Below are 19648 nucleotides of genomic sequence, written 5' to 3'. Positions count from 1 at the left end.
GGCGCCGAGCCAGGATGACTCTTTAAGCAAGCTCATGGCATATAGCCTTGAGCAACTTTGGTGGGCAGGGGGAGAGGCAGAGTGTCTGAAGGAAACCCAAGAAGAGAGCCACCAGGTGGCTCACATCAGTAGGGGTGGAGGCAAGGCCAGCTCCCACAGCTGTGATCGACTGTACAAAAGGGGGGCAGGGAAGAGAAGGCCCCAGTGGGAGGTAGGCGGGTTGCAGGTGAGAAGGGTCAGGTTTTGGAATGTTTTGCTATTGGGTGGTAGTTCCTGAGGGCTGAAGCATTATTCTGGAACATCAGGATATACTCACGAATGCTTAAGTTCTGGAGAAGATGTTTCAGCTCTGGTTGCTCCCAACCCTCTGTGCCAGTCTTGGGATTCCTATGCTCAGCAGGCTTCTGTCTATGAGCTAGTAAGAATCTAGCACAGAGCTTCTCTAAGATACGGCCAGAAAATAAATGATGAGTTTCCTGAATTAGACAAATACTTCAGGAATTGGAAGGATGATTCAATCAGTATTCTTTAGCATTCCAGGCAAAGTCCTCTCCTACTGGAGCATAATTCCCCTGGAACGGGAGGGAAATGCTAGCTCTTCCATTAGTATCTTCTCCAGGCCTAGTGGAACCTGCTGGGAGCTGGGTGTCACCATACAGCAGTTGCTATGTTTCCATTACTGTCCTTGCAAACCCTGTGCCATAGGGTTTAAACGGAACATAGGCTGGGACTCAAGAAAACTAGTTCAGGCCAGGCACAGTGGCTCATGCCTGAAATAAATCCCAGGACTTTGGGAGCTGAGACAAAAGGATTGCTTGAGGCTAAGAGCTCAAGACCAGTTTGGGTAACATAATGAGACCCTGGTCTCTACAAAAAATTTAAAAAAGCTGGACACAGTGGCTCGCACCTATAATCCTAGCACTCTGGGAGGCTGAGGTGGGAGGATCCTTTGAGCTTAGGCGTTCAAGACCAGCCTGAGCAAGAATGACACTCCTGTCTTTACAAAAAATAAAAACAAATAGCTAGGCATGGTGTTGGGTGCCTGTAGTCCCAGCTACTTGGGAGGCTGAGGCAAGAGGATTGCTCAAGCCCAAGAGTTTGAGGTTGCTGTGAGCTGTGATGCCATTGCACTTTACCCAGAGTGAGAGTGAGACTCTCTCTCAAAAAAAAAGGAAGAAAAAATCTAGTTCTGTTACTTCCTATGTGATCTCAGGTAAAGCCCATAACTTCTTTTTTTTTTTTGAGACAGAGTCTCACTATGTCGCCCTCAGTAGGGCCATGGTGTCACAGCTCACAACAACCTCCAACTCTCTTAGGCTTAGACGATTCTCTTGCCTCAGCTTCCCAAGCAGCTGGGACTACAGGTGCCTGCCACAATGCTCAGCTATTTTTTTTTTGTAGTTGTCACTGCTGTTTTAGCTGGCTGGGGCTGGGTTCAAACCTGCCGCCCTCGGTATATGGGGCCAGCCCCCTATCCACTGAGCCACAGGTGCCGCCCTACCCCTTGCTCCATTTAAATCATAAAAAGTTTCACCAAAATGATAAAAAGCAAATTTCTTGAATATTAAAACCTTGTTCCATCCTTTCTACAAACTTGTGTATCTTTGCATTTATTATTTACTCTGGTCTGTAGGTTTAGCCAAAACTTTTGGGAATTGAAATTAGTAAACGAACAAATAAAATGTTTATCATCAGGAAAATGAAGACAAGGATATAGAGAAATATTTATCTGGGTCGTTATGACAACGGAACAAGCCATCACGACAACATTCTTTCTTTTCCATCTGTCAAACTGTGGCTTGACGGAGGCCTTAGAAACACTCAATGTCCACCCCAAAGATGAAACACAGCAAACATGTTATTCTAAATTGGATAGATTTTTGGCTCAACTTAAAACCCTTTTCTAACCCACACAATGTTTGCCATGACTCCCTGTAATGGGGAGACTCACAGCAATGATAAGTAAACAGACTGTGTTTGTGGGGGCAGAGGGCTGGAAGTGGTGATGACAGACCCTGAACAGGCGAAGGTCCCCTCTGGGATGTCACAGGGCAGCTCACTGAGTTTGTGACATGTCCTGTTCTCATGCCCTGCCCTGTGGTCTCACTGAGGGGGGCTCCTGATGGGAAATGACGGAGTAAGGAGGCGCTCTCCCACTCTCAGCCCCATGGGCTGGGAACCTGCGCCAGGCAGTGTGGGAGAGACCAGCTGAAATGCGAGCTGTGGACCTTCCTCATGCACTTTTCCTGCTAGGACAACTTGCAGCCAGCCAGTAGTGACCTTGTTTGTCATTGCATGCACGGCCCAGGAACCCTTCCATTCTTTTTGGCTCCTTTCAGCTAAATCAGACAGATCCAGGTAGAAACAGATCCTTCCACCTGAACCACGGAGTCAGGGAATTCCAGCATTGAGGGGAACTTTAGAGGCCACTCACTGGGATCAGGAGGGAGGAAAGAAGGGCCCAGAGGAGAAAAGGAGATCTGTCAGTGACAGTCTGACCTGACCGCGGAGCAGAGGGACCCTAGGGCCTGTCCTAGAGCCTGTCCTCACACAGCTCTGTAGAGGGCCCCCGGCACGGGAGCCCAGCTCAGCTCCACTGTCTTTTCCAACACCAGGAAGTGCCCTTACTGCCTGTCTCCTGGAGCAAAGTGACTGGACTTCTGCCGGCCTTCTGGTTGCCCGGTAACAGGCCTATCTGACAGGGCTGTGGAGAGCAGGATCCCGTGGCTGACTCGGCAGCAGCTGGGCGGAGAGACACTCCACGTTCATCGCTGCTGCTGTTCTCACTCTTTGTTTTCTTCTCTTCTCGTCTCAGTTCTTCAGGACTTTATGTATTTATTTTCCTACCTTATAGTTCTGCATAAAACTAGTGCAGGATGGAAAGATAACTTATCGGCAAGAGAGAGAGCAAGGTGAGCCACTTATAACAGGGAAAGCACAGGTTGCCTTCAGGGAAATAGAGGCTTCTGGAGCCACTGAAAGTCAGAGCCTCTTGGGGCCTGAGCTCAGAGAGCCCCTGTGTCTCAGAAATGAGAAGACCTAGGGGCAATGGCTAAGGATGGTCAGGGTCCTCCCTATGCTGGAAAACCTTCCTGTGTGCTAAGAGGGATGTACATATCTGATGAAAGCTACAAAGGGTCTTAAGCTTCATTTAAGAGTATTTCTTGGGCGGCACCTGTGGCTCAGTGGGTAGGGTGCTGGCCCAATATACCAAGGCTGGTGAGTTTGGCTTGGGCCAAACTCCAACAAAAAATAGCCGGGCATTGTGGTGGGCACCTGTAGTCTGAGGCAAGAGAATCACCTAAGCCCAGGAGTTGGAGGTTGCTGTGAGCTGTGTGATAAGCCCAGGAGTTGGAGGTTGCTGTGAGCTGTGTGATGCCATGGCACTCTACCATGGGCAATAAAGTGAGACCGTCTCTACAAAAAAAAAAAAAAAAATGAGTATTTCTCTCTCTCTCACACACACATACACACAATGACAATACTTTGGCTTTGGCTTCGAGGAGGGCACCAAAATTAAATTATCTACCTTCTGGCTGGCTCCTCTTCCCCTACAAAAGCCCCATCTCCACAGGGCCTGACATCTGGCAGCTGATGCAAGAGAAAACCCCTGATGGCACCGTGTGTCTGCAGTGAGAGCTGCTTGCTACAGCCACAGCTGGCGTCTGACCTTTTCATGGCATGCGCTGTTTGAAAGGACTAAATTAAGTCTCTAAGGGCAGAATGCCAGGCACCATGGAAGGTGGGGTGAGGGTAGAAATTCCAAAAATCCTTCCTTCAGATGATGACAGTGACTTCTCTCCTCCTTCAAGGGGCCCCAGAGCAGGGCAGGGAGCCGGGTGGGAACCAGCCAGGCCCAGAGACCTGGGGCAGGGCAATGCCCAGCTGTTGGGACCCACTCAGTTTTCCTTTGTCTCTGTGACAGCAGTTTTTTGGGAGGGGCTGTCCCAGCATCCAACCTGTGAACCCAGGAATCTGTCCAGGAGAAAGGCAGCGGCGGCTAAGTCCTCTCCCAGACATCTCAGCAGAGAGTATCTCCAGGTTTCTGCCCCTTGCTGCCCTTCAGAGATGTGTTTGTCTGAGATAAGGCTCACTCTTCTCTTTTGTTCCCATCTTTTCTTTCATAGTTCTTTGTGTTTTTATTTTTCAATTTTTTAAAAAGCCTAGCTACCTTTTGTTGAAGTTGTCATTATTGTTTAACTGGCCCAGGTGGGTTCAAACCTGCCTTCCTTGGTGTATGTGGCTGGCACTGTAACCACTGTACTATGGGCGCTGAGCTTCTTTCATAGTTCTTTTTTTTTTTTTCCTGAGACAGAGTCTCACTATGTCGCCCTGGGTAGAGTGCTGTGGTGTCACAGTTCACAGCAACCTCAGACTCTTGGCTCAAGCGATTCTCTTGCCTCAGCCTCCCAATAGCTGGGACTACAGGTGACCGCCACAACACCCGGCTATTTTTTGGTTGCAGTTGTCATTGTTGTTTGGATTCGAATCCAGCTCCATTGCATGTGGCTGGTGCCCTAGCTGCTGAGCCACAGGCACCGAGCCTCTTTCATAGTTCTTGATCAGAAACATAGTCTATACTTTCTGTTCTTTTCTCCAGGGGAAGCCTGGGGGAGGCTAGGCTACCGCTCATCTCTAGTCATGCTCCTCTCTCAGGCTGGGCCCTCCTCTAGTCTAATGTCTTCACTCTAGAAGCAAGCTCCCCAGGGACTGTTTGTCCCCACTCCACTTCTGATAGGCGCTAAGTTACTTTTTTCTTTTTTTTGAGACAGTATCTCACTTGGTCATACAGTCTGGAGTGCTGTGGCATCAGCTTAGCTCACGGCAACCTCAAACTCCTGGGTTTAAGCAATCCTCCTGCTTCAGCCTCCCAGGTATCTGGGACTACAGGGGTGGGCCATGACATGACATCTGGCTAATTTTTCTTTCTTTTTTTTTTTTTGGAAACATAGTCTTACTATGTCTTCCTTGGTAGAATGCCTTTGCATCACAGCTCACAGCAACCTCTAACTCTTGTGCTTAAGTAATTCTCTTGCCTTAGCCTCCCAAGTAGCGGGACTACAGGTGCCCACCACAACGCCAGGCTATTTTTTTGTTATTGTTGTCATTGTTGTTTGGCAGGCCAGAGCCAGGTTTGAGCCTGCCTGCCAGCCCCGGTGTATGTGGTGGTGCCCTAGCAGCTGAGCTACAGGTGCTGAGCCTAATTTTTCTATTTTTAGTAGAGACAGGGTCTGATTCTTGCTCAGGCTGGTCTCAAACTCCTGACCTCAAGAGATCCTCCTGCCTTGGTCTACCAAAGTGCTAGGATTATAGGCATGAGCCACTCTGCTGGCCTAGGGTTTACTTCTTTACTTTCTTTCTTTTTTTTTTTTTGAGACGGAGCCTCAAGCTATCCCACTGGGTAGAATGCCATGGCATCACAACTCACAGCAACCTCCAACTCTTGGGCTCAAGCGAGTCTCCTGCCTCAGCCTCCCAAGTAGCTGGGACTACAGGCGCCCGCCACAACGCCTGGCCATTTTTTGGTTGCAGCCATCATTGTTGTTTGGCGGGCCCGGGCTGGGGATTCGAACCCGCCACCTTAGGTGTATGTGGCTGGCGCCTTAGCCGCTTGAGCCACAGGCACCGAGCCACTTCTTTACTTTCATTTCTAGCCTAGGCCTCTCTCAAATCCATTGCTTCCCTCTACCCCAAATCCAAGCCTGAGAATTCTGCCTCAAGGGGCTGGAGAGAATAGGGGACTGAGTCTTGCTTCCAAAGGATGAAGACAGGGACTATAAAGCTGATGAAATCTGATCCTGGTCCCTGAAGGGTTATTACTCATTCTGGGCTTCCAAGGCCTCAACCTTGAGAACTCCCTGTCTGAATTCCCCAGTGCCCTGCAGCTTGGAGAGCTGCCCAGTGCCCGGCACCAGCTGCAGCTTACAGGCAGGGCCTGCTTCCTGAGCTGACAAAGCATACCAGGAGCACAATAACCACGACACTAAAAGTGAACAGCTGAGTAAAAACCAGGGTGGGAGCAGCCTGGGAAAGGCCCAATGGCTGCTGGCCAAAGAGGAGCATCATAAAGGTGGCCAGATGCGCAGGGGGATGGCAGGAGGAGCGGGCTAGATGGCCCCTTCCCGCCACGCCTCCTGGTAAATCCCATGTTGATACATCTTGTCCTTTCCATTCTTCTCTCCCCCTTTTCTCTTTCTCCTTTTGTTTTCCATAGTTGAGAGCCCTATTTCCTCTCTAAACCACAGTGATTCAGTTTTTTTTTTTTGTTTCTGGCATCGCAACTTTCCAGATGGAACTTCTCAGGTGGCCTCATCTGCTTTTCCCGGTTGGCTGGCCTCACATATCGGCCCTTCCCAGAGCTGCAGCTGCCCCTTACGCTTCTGTGCTCTTAGTTCCAAAGCGAAAAAGGCTCTGATTCAGTATTTTGAAATGATGAAAATGCAGGTAATTCTTCTTTTTAACAAGTTCACAATTAACCCAAATCATCCCTAACTGAATTTCCTTCCGGATCTTCTTTGAGGAGTGAGGTAGAGTTTGCAAATCACTGCGTGTGACCCCTGGGACGTGGGTGGCATCCTACTGGGCAGTAAGCATGTGTGTGTGATTATATGGGACTTACTGTCTTTAGGACAAGGGCTGTGCCCTCGAGCATGACCCTGTAGCCTTCCCTAAACTTGCCTCCGTCCACTCTTACCAGCTCCTCTTCCTCCTTCACCTTCCTCTCTGCTCTAGCCATGGTAAGCCACTCTGCAGTTCCTGAAGGTGATGTGCTCAGCCTCCACGTCCTCACCTCCGCCCAGAACGTGCTTACCACTTGCTCCGAGTCTTGGCACCAGGAACCTGACCTCCTTCAGGCCCCCAAACTCACTGCCTCCCCTCCCTTTATAACACTGTCCTATATAGTCTGTTTACTTCTGTTTTCCCCACTGGGCAGAGAACTTCTGAGGACAGGTCTGCATCTTTAATCTGTTTCCCTACCACATAGCAGGGTGCCTGGCACAGAGCAACAGAGTGGAAAGTGGGCCGGAGAGTCAGACTAGAGCACAGTGGAGCAGGCCGATCTCGCTTCCCACCCGTGGCACACTTTGCAGACTCCCAGCCTGGCCTGTCCCAAAAGCTAATCTTTACTCCTAGGCAATCACCTGCTCTACAGCCTGCAGAGAGTCCAAGACTGACTGTTCAAACACTTCAGTGGAAGTAGCCAAGCTGGTACCTGAGCTTGTCTGCAATGAAGATGACCCTCCTTTCCAGAAGCAGGGATGCAAAAACACAGACCAGGTGGCGCACGCTGAGAGAGGAGAAGAGGGACTCAAAGTCCACGTGTTCCAGCCGGGAGTCCAGTGGGCGGCACAGTTCAATCACCTGCCGGGGAATGGGAGCAGCCGTGAGGTGGGGGCCTGCCCTGGCCCTCTGAGGTCCTCAGTGAGGGCGACCCAGTGGCAGGGGAAAAGGGAAAGAAAAGAAGGAAAACACAAGGAGGCTGAGGAAGGAGGTGAGCTTGGAAGGGAAGCAAGCATCTCACACTGAGGATGGTTTGGATGGAAAGGAGGCAGCCAGAATCAATGACCAAAAGGTTGTGCCCTGCAACAGAGAGTTGGACCCCCACAGAGAGTTCTGTGCCTGCTGAAAATGGTCCTATCCCTTAAGGTCCCAGTGGAAGCACCCTGTGTCTCACGCGGGCCTGTTACCTGCGGGAGCAAAATCACAGGCCCCTGCAGAAAGGCCAGCCAGTCTGAGCAGCACTTCTGAGACTTGCCTTCTTGGGAAGGCATTTCATAGTGAGCCCTGCATCACTCCAGCGTGATCTGATGCTGTCTTTTCAGCATCAGGTGAAAAGAGGTGTGTACACCTCCTTATTCTGTGCTCGCCAAAATGTTCCTGAATTCACCTCATGTTGGTACCCATGTGCACATTTTCTTTCTTTCTCTCTCTCTCTCTTTTTTTTTTTTTTTTGCAGTTTTTGTCCAGGGCTGGGTTTGAACCCACCATCTCCGGCATATGGGACCAGTGTCCCATCCTTTTCTTTTTTTGAGACAGAGCCTCAAGCTGTCGACCTCTAGGTGGAGTGCTGTGGCATCACAGCTCACAGCAACCTCCAACTCCTGGGCTCAAGCGAGTCCCCTGCCTCAGTCTCCCAAGTAGCTGGGACCACAGGTGCCCACCACAACGCCCGGCTATTTTTTGGTTGCAGCCATCATTGTTGTTTGGTGGGCCTGGGCTGGATTCGAACCTGCCACCTTAGGTGTATGTGGCTGGCGCCTTAGTCACTTGAGCCACAGGCACCAAGCCCGCCCCACCCTTTTGAGCCACGGGTGCCACCCCACATTTTTTCTCTTTAAATAGCTGCGTCCTTCACAGTGAGCAGAGGCTAAATTCAATCCCAGCACAGCACCTGCTCTGTGCTGTCCCCATAGGGGGATTTCTCACCCTTAACCTCTTGGCTACATTCTCTGGTCAAGCCATCTCCATCTGGTATGGGATAGTTTTGGTTTCTCAAAACAGGGACACTGCTGCTCTCTGTGCTGGGCAATCTCGTTGTTCCAGATTATCCCAGACCCATCCTTATCCCTTTTCTGTCTGTCTCCAGAGGAGCCCTACTTTTATGAAAGTCTCTAGAACTAGGGACTCAGGGATGAATGGGATTTGTCTTCTCATCTCCACTGAGCCACATAAAGGGAGTAGGAAGGATAGAAACAAACTTCTTTTTTTTTGAGACAGAGCCTCAAGCTGTCGCCCTGGGTAGAGTGCTGTGGCATCATAGCTCACAGCAACCTCCAACTCCTGGGCTCAAGTGAGTCTCCTGCCCCCGCCTCCCAAGTAGCTGGGATTATGGGCACCCACCACAATGCCTGGCTATTTTTTTGTTGCAGCCATCATTGTTTGGTGGGCCTGGGCTGGATTCAAACTTGCCAGCCCAGGTGTATGTGGCTGGTACCTTAGTTGCTTAAGCCACAGGCACCGAGCCAGAAACAAATGTCTTCATTAAACACAAGCTGGCCAAGGAAGGGACGTGTTTCAAAGTCTAAGATGAATGAAAAGAAAGTAGTATCTGAACTCATCTTCCCTAAGACGACTTTTTTTTTTTTTGAGGTAGAGTCTTACTTTGTCACCCTTGGTAGAATGCCATGGCATCCTAGCTCACAGCAACCTCAAACTCTTGGGCTCAAGTGATTCTCTTGCCTCAGGCCCCCTTCACCCCAGTAGCTGAGACTACAGGCAATGCCCAATATTATTTTAGAGATAGGGTCTCGCTCTGGCTCAGGTTGGTCTCGAACCTGTGAATTCAGTCAATCCACCTGCCTCCTCCTCCTAGAGTGCTAGGATTGCAGGTGTGAGCCACTATGCTCGGCCTTTTTTTTTTTAAAGACAGAGTCTCCCCTATTGCCCAGGCTAGAGTACCAGGGTGTCAGCCTAGCTCACAGCAACCTCAAACTCCTGGGTTCATGTGATCCTCCTACTTTCGCCTCTCAAGTAGCTGGGATCCACCCACCCGTATAGATGCCCACTACGATGCCTGGCTAATCTTTCCATTTTTAGTAGAGATGGGTCTCACTCTTACTCAAGTTGGTATTGAACTCCTAAGCTCAAGAGATCCTTCTGACTCGAACTCCCAAAGTGACAGGTTTATAGGCACGTGCCTAGCCATAAGACTCTGTTTTACATTATAAAGTTATAGAGGTGATACAGACCCAAAATGTAAATAGTTTCAAACAAATTTATGAGTGACAATGGGCTGCTTAGAGAAGCTTGTAGTATTCGGTGCGTGATGCACGTCCCTAGTGTGGAGTTAACATTGCGAATAGAAGCACCCTGGCTGCCATGCAGAGTCCTTGGCTTGCTCTCTGGGTCAGAAGCCTGGGCCGGAGGGCCTGGACTGAAGGTGGGACTTAGGATGAGTGATCTGGATGGCTGAGGAGGCAAGAGGACACCACTGAATTCCATGGCACTGAAAGCTAGCCTCTCCCTTAGGACTTGGGACATCTCAGCAGCTCCCTCCCCAGGAGAAAGAGGAAGCTGGCAGCTTACCTCTGTTCCTGAGCCTGGCAAGAAGTTCTTGACGAGGATGGTTTTGCCAAGGGCTGGGAAAGGGGCTTCCATGACACTCCTCATGAGGGGCTGCACCAGGGCAGGAGAGATGCCTCGTCTTTTTTCTACCTCATCCAAGATCTGCAAGGGTCAGAAAGGCAGCTCAGCTATTCTGAAGTCAGGACACCAAGGCATAGCTCAGTTCTAGATGAAATGGGCCTGTCAGTGACTGGAGAATTACGTGGAAGCCCAGCAGCCCTCCTCCCTGACCTTGGGCATTGTTGGTCCCAATCCTCTTCCCCTGTGTGTCCACTGCTTTTGAAGCTCCTCCCACCAAAGGCTGAAGGTCTCTGTACCTTTGACTTCGTGTTTGGCTGTTTGACTTACTGGGCTAAGACAGCATTCGCCATGGTGGCAGAATTGCCCCAAGGGGGTGAAAAGACTCAGATATTATAATAGTTTGTAGCCCCCTAATGCATGTTTATCTGTGGGATTAAAATTTCATTGGGCTAGGGGTGGGGAGACATTAGGAAAATGCAAATCAAAACTGGGAGATGCCACTTTACACCCATTAGGATGACTAATAAACAGAGGAACGAGCGTTGGCAAGGAGGTGAGGAAACGCGAACCCTCAGACACCGAGGTAGGGATGTCAACGGTGAAGCTGCTCTGGAAAGCAACCAGGCAGCTCCTCAAAGGGCACCGCAGGATGCAGCACATACCACCCCTCGGTGTCTACTGGAGGACAGGACAAAATCTCTAAAACTAAGTAGAGAATAAGACTCTAGGGGGGCGGTGCCTGTGGCTCAAAGAAGTAGGGCGCTGACCCCATATGCTGGAGGTGGTGGGTTCAAGCCCAGCCTCCGGCCAAAAACTGCAAAAAATAAAAAACCAAAAACCAAAAAAGACTCTAAAAATCCCAGGAAATGGGGTGCTCCCTCGGTCTTTCTAGGGCCCTCTTTCCTTCCCTTCCTCCTTTCTCTGAGGTCTACGTTCTCACCTTTGAAAAGAGGCTGAAGCATCCCAGGCGGCTCACGATGCAGTACACTTCAGGGAGGCGCCTCCCTTTGCCTCCAGGCTTTTTGGAGAGAAACACAAGGAAATTATGAATGTTTAGCAATCTGAGGAAATGAAAAGAACCCAGATGTTTCTGAGAGGGTGTTATGTGCCAGATATTTCCACATATTGTAGCTTTTGAAAACTCAAGGAGTGTCAAGTATTCCCTTTACACTTGGGAAGCACTGCAAGTGATGTGATATATCACGTTTTATTCTTCCAAGGGACCTCAAATCTCAGCAGGTGTCCAGTTTGGCCTATTGAACCATAAAGTAAGGATGCTTGACTTGTTGACCAAATCACTATAGTCCCTCCCAAAGGGTTGTGTTGAGACTGTATGTTTACTACAATAATTACAGAGATGAATCATTTCTGAAGATCTTTCTGAAACCTGACATTTTTTTTTTTTGTTTGTTTTTTGAGACAGAGCCTCAAGCTGTTGCCCTGGGTAGAGTGCTGTGGCATCATAGCTTACAGCAACCTCCAACTCCTGGGCTCAAGCCATTCTCCTGCCTCTGCCTGCCAAGTAGCTGAGACTACAGGCACTTGCCACAATGCCCAGCTATTTTTTGGTTGTAGCCATCACTGTTGTTTGGCAGACCCGGGCTGGATTTGAACCCGCCAGCCTTGGTATATGTGGCTGGTGCCCTGCCCACTAAGCTACGGGCGCCACCCAAGCAAGTATTTCTTGTCATTTATAGTTTTTTAATCTATTTCTGAAACCCAACTATACTCTCAGGGGAAAAAGATCTGGCAAAAGAATGGGTCTTAAAATGATAAGTTCTAAAATGCTTTAGCATGATCCTTTCCTTGGAATAAGTTTCTGATTTTTAAAAGTGACTGTTCTAGGCTTGGCACCTATAGTTCAGTGGTCAGGGTACCAGCCACCCACATTGGGGCTGATGGGTTTGAGCCTAGCCTGGGCCTGCTAAACAACAATGACAACTACAACAACAAAAATAGCCAGGCATTGCGGTGGCCGCCTGTAATCCCAGCCACTTGGGAGGCTGAGGCAAGAGAATCGCTTAAGCCCAAGAGTTTGAGGTTGCTGTGAGCTATGACTATGACACCACAGCACTCTACCAAGGGTGACATACTGAGACTCTGTCTCAAAAAAAAAAAAAAGTGACTATTCTAAAGGGGATATTCTTGAATTATTTGAGTCTTCTCTCTTTAGCAACCATTCTGAATGCTCTGGGATCAGGATCCGTTTTTTTAGAAAGAACATTTGGTTTAAGGAAAGAAATGCTTTTTATTTGGTAGGAAAAACAATGGAGAAAGTATTTCTTTTTGACAGAAACAGACACTATTTCCACCTGCCAATAAGCCTCAGGTAAGCCCCTAGCCTTTCCCCATGTTTCTGACTACACTGGTTAACCCACCACTCCTCCTGTTTCTTCTCCCGTGGCACATGGTGGAGCTCAGTCTCACAGGACTAAGCAGCCAGACCTGGCTATCTTCCCGCTCTGGCTGACTGGAAAGTGATGTACTCACCAGTAGTCTTCGGCAGTAACCGAACCTTCTGCTCCCATCCTCTCCAGTTAAGACAAATGAGAATGTTTCGCTGGTTGGAAAACACAAAGGCATTACAAAGCAAAACAAGGGACAGATCCTGGCTCGTGCAGTGAGCAAGCAGGGAACATGCCAGACGAGTCTGTCAATAGGAATGTCCTACTTGTCTCCCTCTGTGTGGAGACACCACCTCTCTACTGGTTCCCTGTAGCTTCAGGGTGAATGTCAGGGTGGCAGAGATCTAAAATGTCCTTTGAGGCTCGGCGCCTATAGCTCAAGCGGCTAGGGTGTCAGCCACCTACACTGGAGCTGGTGGGTTCAAATCCAGCCTGGGCCCACCAAACAACAATGACATCTACAACCAAAAAATAGCCAGACATTGTGGGTGCCTGTAGTCCCAACTACTTGGGAGGCTGAGGCAAGAGAATCGCTGAAGCCCAAGACTTGGAGGTTGCTGTGAGTTGTGATGCCACAGCACTCTACCCAGGGTGATAGCTTGAGACACTATCTCAAAAATAAATAAATAAATAAAATAAAATGTCCTTTGAGGAAACTAGGTTCTCTTTTTTCACCTTGAGCTCTCACATACTTCTATCATCTAAGCCATCCACTGTACGGAACACAATTGTCATTTACCCTTGTGGCCACAGAGATGAGAGGGCTGGAGTGCTGCACAGTTGAGAGTGGGACAGTTCTGTGCCCCTCTTGGCACTGTGCCTGGTGTGGCTCTCTCAGGTCTCTGTTTAGAGTAACTCCAAGGCTTGGAGAATCCTTAAAGACTGCTGGGCCAACTTTAAAGAACACAGTGTCCCTCACACACTTTGGGTATGCAGCCTACTGAGTTTGGTCAAATACCAAAACATCTGATAATAAAAACACTGGTATCTATCAACATTGGCTAAACAGAAAAACTTATCTCAATCTGAGAAGCAGCTAGATAGGCTATTAAAGGGAAATTTCAGGTACACTGGGTGAGGATGGGTGGTCAGCAATATTTTCCCGACTTTGCTCAGGCTAAGAATTACCTACATGGAGGCTAATGGCACACACATATCTTTCAGCTGAGTGGAAGGCCTGGGAAACCCCCATGCTGAGCCAAGGTGATTCCTATCTTTAGGGAACTTTAAAACACCACTGCGGGGAATCTCTAGGCCTAATGGCCAGGGCCCATTAGGATTGCTTCACAGTAAGGTATGCCCTTTCTGACTCCAAGTTTTGCCCAAGTCTTGGCAAGTAAGAAGGGGAGACACCAGGGTGGCACCTGTGGCTCAAGGAGTAGGGTGCTGGCCCCATATACTGGAGGTGGTGGGTTCAAGCCCGTCCCCGCCAAAATTGCAAAAAAAAAGAGAAGGGGAGACACTAGCTCATACCTGGTAAACTGCTGGACAGGAGTCCAGTCTTTGGCATCAGGGAAGCAGAACTGGGGAATAGCCTTCAGTTGGTCCTCAGCCTCTCTCAGGAACTTAAAAGACCTTTCCAACTGCAGGGAGAAAGTGAGAGAAAGTTCAAGAATAAACGCTGGCATGGGAGAGAGAAGCAGATGATGGTAAGGATCACATCACCTACCTTTCTACAGCTGTGACTCCCACCTCCCCCTCTTCCCTTGGGAAGGTTTGCAGCTCAGCTTCCAAGGCCTTTCCCTCCAGGGCACTTCTAACTATAGTCTTATGGGAAAAGTTATGAAGAAAAAATAGTATGCCTTAGAGAAGGGTCCTCTGTACCTAATATTCAGAAATAAAGGCTTGGCGCCTGTAGCTCAAGTGGCTAGGGCGCCAGCCACGTACACTGGAACTGGTGGGTTGGAATCCAGCCCAGGCCTGCCAAACAACAATGACAACTATAACCTAAAAATAGCTGGGTGTTGTGGCAGATGCCTGTGGTCCCAGCCTTTTGGGAAGCTGAGCAAGAGATCACTTAAGCCCAAGAGTTTGAGGTGTGAGCTGTGATGTCATAGCACTCTACCCAGGGTGACAGCTTGAGACTCTGTCTTAAAAAAAAAAGAAAAGAAAAGAAAAAAAGAGAAATACAACTATTGTGATCATTAAGGAAAAAGTGCCATGGGTCAGCTGCGGAGGCTCACACCTGTCATCCTAGCACTCTGGGAGGCTGAGGTGGGTGGATTGGCTGAGCTCATAGGTTTGACACCAGCCTGAGCAAGAGCAAGACCCTGTCTCTAAAAAATAGCTGGGCATTATGGCGGGCACCTGTAGGCTCAGCTGCTCGAGAGGCTGAGGCAAGAGAATCGTTTGAGCCTAAGAGTTAGAGGTTGCTGTGAGCTATGATGCCACAGCACTGTACTTGAGGGCAACAAAGTGAGACTCTGTCTCAATAAATAAATAAATAGGCTTGGCGCCTGTAGCTTAAGCGGCTAAGGCACTAGCCACATACATCAGAGCTGACAGGTTCCAGTTAAGCCCGGGCCTGCCAAACAACGACAACTATAACCAAAATATAGCTGGGCATTGTGGCAGGCGCCTGTAGTCCCAGCTACTTGGGAGGCTGAGGCAAGAGAATGGCTTAAGCCCAAGAGTTGGAGGTTGCTGTGAGCTGTGATGCTATAGCACTCTACCCAGGGCGACAGCTTGAGGCTCTGTCTCAAAAACAAACAAACAAACAAATAAATGGAAAAACTGCCCTTGTATCCCTTCCATATATGAGGCTCTCAAATTTGGAAGACAGAGCCTCTAATCAGGTCTTCTAATCTTTGGGACCAGGCATAGAATATTGTAACACTGTTTGTGAATACATAAATTATATTATTCTGGCTTGGTGCCCGTAGCTCCATGAGTAGGGTGCCGGCCACATACACTGAAGCTGGCAGATTTGAGTCCGGCCCAGGCCTGCTAAACAACAATGACAACCACAAACAAAAAATAGCTGGGTGCTCTGGTGGGTGCCTGTAGTACCAGGTACTTGGGAGGCTGAGGTAGGAGAATCACGTAAGCCCAAGAGTTTGAGGTTGCTGTGAGCTGTGATGCTACAGCACTCTACAGAGGGTGACATAGTGAGACTCTCTCTCAAAAAAAAAAAAAAAGAAAAAAACGTTTAAAAAGAAGAGAAGAGAGGGCAGCGGCTATGGCTCAAAAGGGTAGGGTGCTGGTCCCATATGCCAGAGGTGGCGGGTTCAAACCCAGCCCCGGCCAAAAGAACTGCAAAAAAAAAAAAAAAAAGAAGACAAGAGAGAAGGAGCAAGGGTGCACAGGCAAGGAGATATAAAATAAGTCAGTAGCACCTGTAGTCCCAGCTACTCAGGAGGCTGAGGCAGGAGGATCACTTAAGCCAAAAAGTTTGAGGCTATCTAGGCTATGCTCACAACACTGCACTCTAGCCCAGGTGGCAAGGGAAGACACCATCTCTCTCTCTTTTTTTTTTTGAGACAGAGTCTCAAGCTGTTGCCCTGGGTAGAGTGCTGTGGTGTCACAGCTCACAGCAACCTCCAACTCCTGGGCTCAAGTGATTCTCCTGCCTCCACCTCCCAAGTAGCTGGGATTACAGGCGCCCCCCCCCCCCACAATGCCTGGCTATTTCTTTTTGGTTGTAGCCATCATTGTTGTTTGGTGGGCCCAGGCTGGATTCGAACCTGCCAGCTCAGGTATATGTGGCTGGTGCCTTAGCCACTTGAGCCACAGGCGCTGAGCCTACATCTCTCTTTCTCTTTTTTTTTTTTAGAGACAGAGTCTCACTTTTTCACCCTTGATAGAGTGCTGTGGCATTGCAGCACACAGCAACCTCTAGCTCTTGGGCTTAGGCGATTCTCTTGCCTCAGCCTGCTGAGTAGGCTGAGGGACTACAGGCACCCTCCACACTCTGGGCTATTTTTTGTTGCAGTTTGACTGGTGCTGGGTTTGAACCCGCCGCCCTTGGTATATGGGGCCGGCACCCTACTCACTGAGCCACAGGCACTGCCCCTCCATCTCTTTTTTTTAAAAAAAGATCTAAGAAGACATGTAAAAATAGATGATCACCACTGCGTTAAAAAAGAAATCTGCCTTGACAGTTGAGCCTTTATTGAGTGTCATTTTATTTTAGGTGCCATGATTTTACACGTAGTAAAGCCAAATCCACATGGCCAGGAACCACGACATAACAAGACTCTCCTGCACACATGCAGGTCCACAGAGCACAAGCAAATGTTTAATGTGGACACAAATGTGATGCCACTTAGCTTGAGGGGAAAGAAGCGTCTAAGAAGGGCTGGGAAGAGATGTCGCTGGCTGGATAAGGAGATGGGGTGAGGATAAAGAGGATGGCACGGTCAGCACAGTGACCACAGGAACTGGGAAAGGATTTCTGCCCAAACTTTGAGTCTCTGAATATCTCTTCCCTGGGACTTCCCAAATTGTCCAGCAATAGAGTTTTTTTTGTTTTTTGTTTTTTTTTTTCATGATAGACCCTGATTAGGACCTGCTTTCAACATTCTAGACATGAGGTGTTCCTCAGACTCCCTAAATCCAGGAGTCCCAACAAGTTTATAGCAGGTTTCTATAGTCCCCTGGCAAGCCCCAGGGGCCGGGCCACCCTGTACCTTCACGGGGAACTGCTGGGTGAGTTCTGGCACATAGGCAGCTCCGGCCTGCTTCTTGTGCAAAGAAACGACCACAAAGTACTCAAAGAGCTGCCTCTCCTGGTACTCGATGAGCTCCCGGTCAAGTGACGGGTACCGTGGGGCCTGCTTCAGCCGGGACTTCACGTTGACCAGGCGTTGGCTGTGAGCTGCGGCGGTGGGGAGAGATGGAGAGCCCACAGTGACTCACGGACCAGTGCAGGACGGCACACAGAGCTGCAGCATGTCACGTCATTCCCAGCTCAAAGACTTCTTTCTAAACCCAAAGATTGTTTCTATATCTAACAATTAGTAGAGAACTCTTAATTTGGGATTCTTGCCAAATTTCTGGGAGGAGCAACATTCGGTAGGCTGCCAGGCCATCAGAGTGTAGGAGCCTGGCACTGGGGGACTCCGAGCAGGGGACTCTGCTGGGCCTTGGTTCTGCTGTTGAGCCTCTCCTGGCCTCCCTCTGCCTTCGGGGGTGGGGACACTGGCTGCTCGCCTCACTGGTTTCTCTCATCTTTCAGTTTGTGTCATGTGACAGAATCCAGGCCATGGAACTTTTGGAATTGGGAGTTTTGCAAACATTCCATGTGACTCAAATGGCAGAGACCCGACTAACTCAGGGAGTCCACCCCGCCCCCCCAACTCTGCAGTGGCAATAGCCAGGCTTCATCCTGGAGGAGGGCTGGGGGCAGCTGGGTCTGAGGGGCAAACATAGCAGGGTCACTGACTGAACGGACCCCTGTCACCTCACCCAGCAACCCAGGACTTGCTAGCTTTGGCTTCTCCCTGGAGTCCAAAAATTTTTGGAAAACTCTCTAAAGCCTAGACTTAGATCACTGATTTTAGGCCCACAGAGACCCATTATTTCAACAACTTCATCTAACAGATGAGGAACTAGAGGCCCTGGATTGTAAGTGATTGCCTCCAAATGACAGCAATTTGAACCGAAGTGAGGTGAGAGCCCCTGGTCCCTGAGCCCTGAGCCTGCAGAGCCACCCCTCGGAGTACGGATAATACTCAGGACATGGGGGAAGGGTTCGGAGCAGGGCCTGCTGCAGTTATTGTAGCCACCTGCTATTCACAAAGCACCAACTTGGTCCCCTTCTTTGTGAGCCAAACAGAAAGAGCTAAGTGGGAGGCTCAGTGACACATAGTGTCATTCTGGTCATGCTCAAGACCTGCCCCTGAGCACCCTGCGGGCCCCACTGTCCCCTCAAAAATCCATGCCTTGCCCAACAAGCTTGGGCAGGACACTAACGAGGAGAGAGATACATCTTTGTATCTTCCAAGTCACCTGCCTGTGCCTGGCACAGCAATGGGTCTCCTCACCTTTCAGCTTCTCCTCCGTGTCACTGTCAGACTCACTGTTCTCATCTGTCACTAGATGAAAAAAACAATGAAGAAAGTTGCAAAAGTGAGTTCTTCCAATGCAAGGCACTCTTTCTGTGTGGTAGCACAAATCCAAAATTTCTCATTGAGAGGGGTGTTTTGTGGTCTATTTCAATGTAATGGACAAACTATGACTGTCCAACTCAATGTATTTCCAAATTAATCTGGCTCTGGTTAAGATCGTACTTACACAAAATACGACAGCAAAAGATCCTGTCCCCTCTGGTGTACAATATGCCAGGCGGCCTCCTCCCACTCAGGGGAGGAAGCCGGAGGAACCTCGTCCCTGGTGGAACTCGCCAGCCCCAGGGACAGTGAGAGATATTTACAAAGCACCAACTTAGTCCCCTTCTTTGTGAGCCAAACAGAAACAACAGAAAGCAAATTCTAGGAAAAATCTCTTTTCACATTCTTGGGGAGGAGGGGTGGTGGCATCAGGGTTCTACCTTTTCCTGAGTTGCTCTCCGTGGACTGGGACAACCTCTTCACCCGTTTCTTTCCTCTCCGGGCCTCATAAATGGCATTGATTCGCAACACCAGCTGCCAGACACCAGGAGAAGAACAGCCCACGTTAGCAACCCCCTCCCCATGTGCAGCTGAGCTTCCCTGCTATCCACTCCCTCCTGGGGTGACGGAGGGCCAGGGAATGGGGGAGCTTGGAACACTTGGCAGTGGCTCACAGCATTTTTCATTCTTTTCATACAAGAACGTGACCGTCAAGAAAACTAAGGGAGGCTGCGCTCACCATCCTGGGCTGTTGTCTAAATGTGCTAAGGAACACTGGAGGCGACTCTACCAGATCACGACATGATAGCTGCTCTCCCTCCGACAGTACGATGTCAATGTGGCTCGGGAAGGAGCTTTTGCTCCAAAACAAAACAAGAAAAACAAAGAGACAGAAAATAAAAGTTCCCAGGCAGGATCCCTTTCATGGGAACAATCCCAAAGAATGTTGGAAGAGCCCAGAGAGGAATGGGGACAGGGATCGGGGCAGGTCCTGCGCCCTGGCTGGGGAGTACAGGGACTGGCCGCGCACCAAAGCTGCCCCTGTTTGCAGGGCAGCACCCACGCCAGATCCTGTGGGTGATCCATGTCTTTTTTTTTTTTTTTTTT

General features: G+C 49.4%; 2 protein-coding genes across 2 annotated transcripts in view; both read right to left on the bottom strand.

Annotated features, from left to right (window-relative positions):
* The window catches only part of LOC111725866 (DENN domain-containing protein 2A-like), a 16156-nt gene extending 9420 nt beyond the window's left edge, over positions 1-6736 (bottom strand). The window contains exon 1 of the mRNA XM_023514199.1: positions 6620-6736. Coding sequence (XP_023369967.1) covers positions 6620-6736 — 117 coding nt within the window. The remainder of the gene's footprint in view (positions 1-6619) is intronic.
* A 452-nt stretch (positions 6737-7188) lies between these two features.
* Positions 7189-19648, bottom strand: part of LOC100955651 (DENN domain-containing protein 2A) — a 57644-nt gene continuing 45184 nt past the window's right edge. Inside the window, exons 6-13 of the mRNA XM_023514212.1 lie at positions 18982-19075; positions 18476-18526; positions 17120-17307; positions 13965-14074; positions 12577-12646; positions 11027-11104; positions 10027-10167; positions 7189-7362 (exon numbers count right to left, since the gene is read on the bottom strand). Coding sequence (XP_023369980.1) covers positions 7189-7362; positions 10027-10167; positions 11027-11104; positions 12577-12646; positions 13965-14074; positions 17120-17307; positions 18476-18526; positions 18982-19075 — 906 coding nt within the window. The remainder of the gene's footprint in view (positions 7363-10026; positions 10168-11026; positions 11105-12576; positions 12647-13964; positions 14075-17119; positions 17308-18475; positions 18527-18981; positions 19076-19648) is intronic.

Source organism: Otolemur garnettii, unplaced genomic scaffold, assembly GCF_000181295.1.
Source record: "Otolemur garnettii isolate 467f Iridium unplaced genomic scaffold, OtoGar3 scaffold00049, whole genome shotgun sequence".
Classification (NCBI taxonomy): Eukaryota; Metazoa; Chordata; class Mammalia; order Primates; family Galagidae; genus Otolemur; species Otolemur garnettii.
The sequence above is the reverse complement of the archived record's forward strand: the minus strand, read 5'-3'. Positions and strand labels throughout refer to the sequence as shown.